Source organism: Lolium rigidum, chromosome 4 (assembly GCF_022539505.1).
Source record: "Lolium rigidum isolate FL_2022 chromosome 4, APGP_CSIRO_Lrig_0.1, whole genome shotgun sequence".
Taxonomy (NCBI): domain Eukaryota; kingdom Viridiplantae; phylum Streptophyta; class Magnoliopsida; order Poales; family Poaceae; genus Lolium; species Lolium rigidum.
Genome location: NC_061511.1, coordinates 234,876,172 through 234,881,089, shown reverse-complemented (window position 1 = coordinate 234,881,089; position 4,918 = coordinate 234,876,172). Strand labels below are relative to the sequence as shown.

The 4,918-nt window shown below is 59.6% G+C and overlaps 1 protein-coding gene across 1 annotated transcript; it reads right to left on the bottom strand.

Annotated features, from left to right (window-relative positions):
- Nucleotides 1–1,034: 1,034 nt before the first annotated feature.
- On the bottom strand, nucleotides 1,035–4,224 carry LOC124649851 (chaperone protein ClpB1). The gene is made up of 4 exons (XM_047189413.1): nucleotides 2,261–4,224; nucleotides 1,854–2,133; nucleotides 1,539–1,736; nucleotides 1,035–1,447 (listed from the first exon to the last, which is right to left on the bottom strand). The coding sequence occupies exons 1-4, from the start codon at nucleotides 4,222–4,224 to the stop codon at nucleotides 1,136–1,138; spliced, it is 2,754 nt and encodes a 917-aa protein (XP_047045369.1). The 3' UTR covers nucleotides 1,035–1,135.
- Nucleotides 4,225–4,918: the final 694 nt, after the last annotated feature.

Genomic DNA, 4,918 nt, shown 5'->3' with positions numbered 1-4,918 from the left:
ATATGTCCAGAACTCCAGATCAAGGTTTCTCTTGGCGAACTTGAACTTACAGAAGTGGACAACTTGAACTTACAGAAGTGGACAGGAAGCTGTTATTTCATTGGGAAAGTGAGCTTCGGTCCGTGCTGCAAACTGAGATTTAAAATAGAACGAGGTAAAGCTACAGGGACTGGATTGGGGACGACGAAGCAAGTGGGGAAAAGGTTGGGGACGAGTTGAATGTCGCTGTTCCGTGAGGACACGGACGAGGTCGACAGTACTCCAGTGGAGAGCTTGGTCGCCGGCGACGGCCTTGCTTCCGGTGGAGAGGCGGGCCGCGAACGGAAGCGGTGGCAGCCGCAGGGGAGCGGCCGAGAAGAGGCTGCGGCAAACGGCGGAGAACTATCGGCGCCGGCGCTGGCGGAGAATGTCGCCTAGCTCGCCATGTCCACTGTGCGGGATCGGAGGAGACGATGCGAGGAAGAAACAAGAGGGCAAATAGGGATACCGGTTCGACTTTGCACGGAGAAGCTCGGGAAACTGCTGCTGGCAGTTTCTCGCTAGACACACGAACCTGGCTTCGCGGTAGAAATAAGTAATCCTAATGGTTGACTAAAGAATTTTATGGGGTATAAAATAAATCTTCCTTATGTTCTTTGTCATCTGACAAGTCCTGCATTCAGAGAATCCAACAAGTTATCTTCATTCAGCAAAAAGTCGCCGAACAGAAAATCCAACGAACAGAACAACAGCCTTTTCGCCACGTGGTCAGAAAAGCTCCCACATTTCAGTAGATTTTTTTGTTCAAAACGATGGAATTAATTGATGTTTCAACACAACTCCGGTGAATTCAATGGTTACGACTCACAAACTCATATCTGATGAATGTCAGTCTGGCAGTTGATGTACTTATCAAATTATGATGCAATCGAACTGTGTAGAACGAACTCGACCGAGCTTTTTTTCAGGTCAGAATCCAAAATACGAAAGGAGAATGTATTCCCACAACAGCCAAACAGGTTGGACCTTACAGGACTACAGGAACCAAGCTCCCCATACAACGCACGCAAACAAACGAAACAACATCAACTGAGAAGAAACAACGGGAACCGCATCTTCTTCACGGCCGGCTCTGTCACGAGCTTCACTTGACTCTTCAGACGTCTTCGTCCATGCCGTCCTCGTCCCCGTCCTCCATGATCCTCATCTTCTTCACGGCCTTGGCCGTCTCGCCGCTGACGGCGCCGTTGGGCACCTGGATGAGGATGTCCGACCTCTGCCCCGTCTCGGCGTTCACCAGCCCGCCGCTGCGGTCCACCCGGTAGGCCAGCTCGTCCTTCTTGGGCGGCGCGGCGGCGTCGATGTACACGGTGCTGTTCTCGTCGATCTCCTCCTGGATCAGCATCTTGGACAGCTGCGTCACCACCCTCTTCTCGATCCACCTCCTGATCGGCCTCGCGCCATACACCTGTTGCCACGGAAAATAAGTTCAGAGTGGGCGTCGAAACAAATGTTCAGAAACTTGGTGGTGGGGAAAATCTGTGGATGCTGTGACGTACCGGGTCGTAAGCGAGAGACAGGATGACGTCCAGCGCGGCGTCGGTGACGGCCAAGGCTATGCCCCTCTCGGCGAGGCGGACGGCCACATCCTTCATCTGCAGGCGAGCGACCTTCCTCAGCTGGTCATGGGACAGGGGATCGAAGATGACGATCTCGTCGAGCCTGTTCAGCAGCTCAGGCCTGAAGTGCTTCCTCACCTGCAAAACACACGGATCACACGAAATTCATTCAGTACCACATTGCAGATCAAGGAAGCTTCAGGAATGATACACTACCATGGTTGTTCTGGAAGGGGAATAGATTCTGGTTCATACCTCCTGCATGACGAGCTCGCGCGCGACCTTCATGGAGTTCTTGCCCAGCATCCCGGCGAGGAGGTGCTCGGCGCCGAGGTTGGAGGTCATGATGATCACGGTGTTCCTGAAGTCCACCGTCCTGCCTTGCCCGTCGGTGAGCCTGCCGTCGTCGAGCACCTGGAGGAGCGTGTTGAACACCGCGACGTGCGCCTTCTCCACCTCGTCGAACAGGATCACGCTGTACGGCCTCCTCCGTACCTGCTCCGTCAGTTGCCCACCCTCCTCGTGTCCAACGTAGCTGCATTATCATTCAGAAAGGAAAAATAATCCCCCAAGTCAGCACCCGAATTCAGTCTTTGTTTATACAGTTCAAATTGCAGAGACTAACATATCAACATCAGTGGAATCAGTGAGAGTGTACTTACCCAGGTGGAGCTCCGATGAGGCGAGCGACGGAGTGCTGCTCCATGTACTCCGACATGTCGATGCGCACCATCAGGTTCTCGTCGTCGAACAGCTGCTCGGCAAGGGCCTTGGCGAGCTCGGTCTTGCCCACACCGGTCGGACCCAGGAAAAGAAAGGACCCGGTGGGCTGCTGCGGCCGGCCAAGCCCTGCTCTGGACCTGAGCACCGCCTCTGCGACGGCGTTCACGGCCTCCGTCTGCCCGACCACCCTCTTGTGCAGCCTGTCGGCCATGCCGACCAGCCTCTCCTTGTCGTTCTGCCCGAGCCGGGTCACCGGGATGCCGGTCCACCGGCTGACCACCTCGGCGATCTGCTCGGGACCGACGGTCTCCGTCAGCATCAGGTTCTCCCCTGTCTCGCCCTCCAGCTTGGCGATGGCGGCGTCGATCTCCTGCAGCGCGCCGTACTTGAGGTCTGCGACGCGCGCCAGGTCCATGCGCCGCTCGGCCTCCTGCAGCGTGAACTGCAGCTCCTCGCGCCGCTGCTTCAGCTTCCGTATCTCGTCGATCCTCTCCTTCTCCTTCCTGTACTTCATCGTCAGCGGCTGCAGCTTGTCCCGGAGGTCGTCCAGCTCCTTCCTCACCTCGACGAGCCGGGCCTTGCTGGCCTTGTCCTTCTCCTTCTCCAGCGCGTGGAGCTCCACCTCCAGCTGAATCCTCTTCCGCTGCAGGTTGTCGATCTCCTCCGGCTGGCTGTCCAGCTGCACCCGCACGTTGGCGCACGCCTCGTCCACCAGGTCGATGGCCTTGTCCGGCAGGTGCCGGCCCATGATGTACCGCGACGAGAGCTGCGCGGCGACGACGATGGCGCGGTCCTGGATGCGCACGCCGTGGTGCCCTTCGTACTTCTCCTTGAGCCCGCGCAGGATGCTGATGGTGTCGGCCACGCTCGGCTCCGCGACGAACACCTGCTGGAACCGGCGCTCGAAGGCCGCGTCCTTCTCCACGTACTTGCGGTACTCCTCCAGCGTGGTGGCGCCGATGCACCGGAGCTGGCCCCGCGCCAGCATGGGCTTGAAGAGGTTGGCGGCGTCCATGGACCCCTCCGTCCTCCCGGCGCCGAGCACGAGGTGTATCTCGTCGATGAAGAGGATGACCTTCCCCGCGGCGTCCTCCACCTCCTTGAGCACGGCCTTGAGCCGCTCCTCGAACTCGCCGCGGTACTTGGCGCCGGCGACGAGCGCGCCCATGTCGAGCGCCACGAGGCGGACGTCGAGCAGGTTGCTGGGCACGTCCCCGCGCACCACGCGCTGCGCGAGGCCCTCCACGACGGCCGTCTTCCCCACCCCCGGCTCGCCGATGAGCACCGGGTTGTTCTTCGTGCGGCGGGAGAGGATGCGCACGACGCGGCGGATCTCCTCGTCGCGGCCGATAACGGGGTCGAGCTTCCCGGCCTGCTCGACGAGGTCGCGGCCGTAGGTCTTGAGCGCCTGGAAGCTAGAGTCCCCGGACGCGGACTCCACCTTGCGGTCCCCGCCGCCGCCGCGGAGCTTCTCGAGCTCGTCGCGCACCCGCGACGCCGACACGCCGGCCTCCTTGAGGCAGTCGGCGACCTGCGCGTCCTCGAGGAGGCCCAGCAGCAGCTGGTCGACGGCGAGGTGCGAGTCGCCGCGCTTCTTCTGCGCGGACTGCGCGCGGCGGATGGCCTTGATGAGCGCCGTGGACGCCGGCACGGAGTCGGGCGGCGGCGACTGCGACGGCAGCTTCTTGAGCGCGCCGGCCAGCACGCGCTCGAAGGAGTCCCCCGCGGAGGGGTTCCCGCCGGACGCCTGCGCGACGGCCTGACGCAGGATCCCGGCCTTGTCGGACGCCAGCGCCGCCGCCAGGTGCAGCGGCGTGATCTGCGCGTGCCCGGCGTCCGAGGCCGCCTCGTGCGCCGCCACTAGCGCCTCGTTGGTCTTGTGCGTGAAGTTGTCCGGATTCATGGCTCGATTGATCACGAAAGTTGTGTTTGCTGTGTGATTGTTGGGATCACGAAAGTGTTTGCTGTGTGGATTGCTTCGACTCTGGTTGTTCAGGATGGAGTGAGGCCGGAGAGCGGCGGGCATAAGAAGGTGGGAGCGGAGAGTTCGCCGGAAATCTAGAAGCTAGTGGAAGCGGCAGGAAACGGAAGCGGCGAGACGGCACCAGAGTGTTCGTCTGGCGAGCGGGGCCGTGCGCTTTTGTGACCGTTGGATCTCCAGGTTGAGTGCCGCCGATGCGCGACGCTTGCGAATGCGGTTGTTCAGTGTCGGCTTGTCCTGGGCCCGGCATAGGGGGTAGTCACTGACTGTGGGGTAGGGTGAGTCCACGAGCGGGTCCCATGTACCATTTCTGGACATTTTATACAGCTTCCATTCCATCCACCTAGATAAAGTTCACGGCGGCGTCGATTCAGCGACGAGATTTTCGGGTCACAAACATGCTGGCATCTACGGCGGCGACACGTCCGCGTTGCGGAGGCCAAGTGTCAAAGTCTGCCGGATTGCGTTGTCCAAGTGTCAATAGACTTCTACAGACCGTAGACCGTAGTTCAGTACTGTAGTTCGGACTTGAGAAGACCGAATCCAAACAATATGGTTTTGCCTGTCTCGATCAAACGAGATCTTTTTCTCAGTCAATTAAAAAAATAATTTTAAC

Bases quoted from the DNA above. Each gene is read 5' to 3' on its own strand.
- LOC124649851 (XM_047189413.1), bottom strand. From the start codon at position 4,224: ATGAATCCGGACAACTTCACGCACAAGACCAACGAGGCGCTAGTGGCG. The intron at 1,737-1,853 runs GTATGAACCAGA...TGTGTTTTGCAG, and splicing joins GCGAGCTCGTCATGCAGGAG to GTGAGGAAGCACTTCAGGCC. The intron at 1,448-1,538 runs GTACGTCACAGC...CCGTGGCAACAG, and splicing joins TGTCTCTCGCTTACGACCCG to GTGTATGGCGCGAGGCCGAT.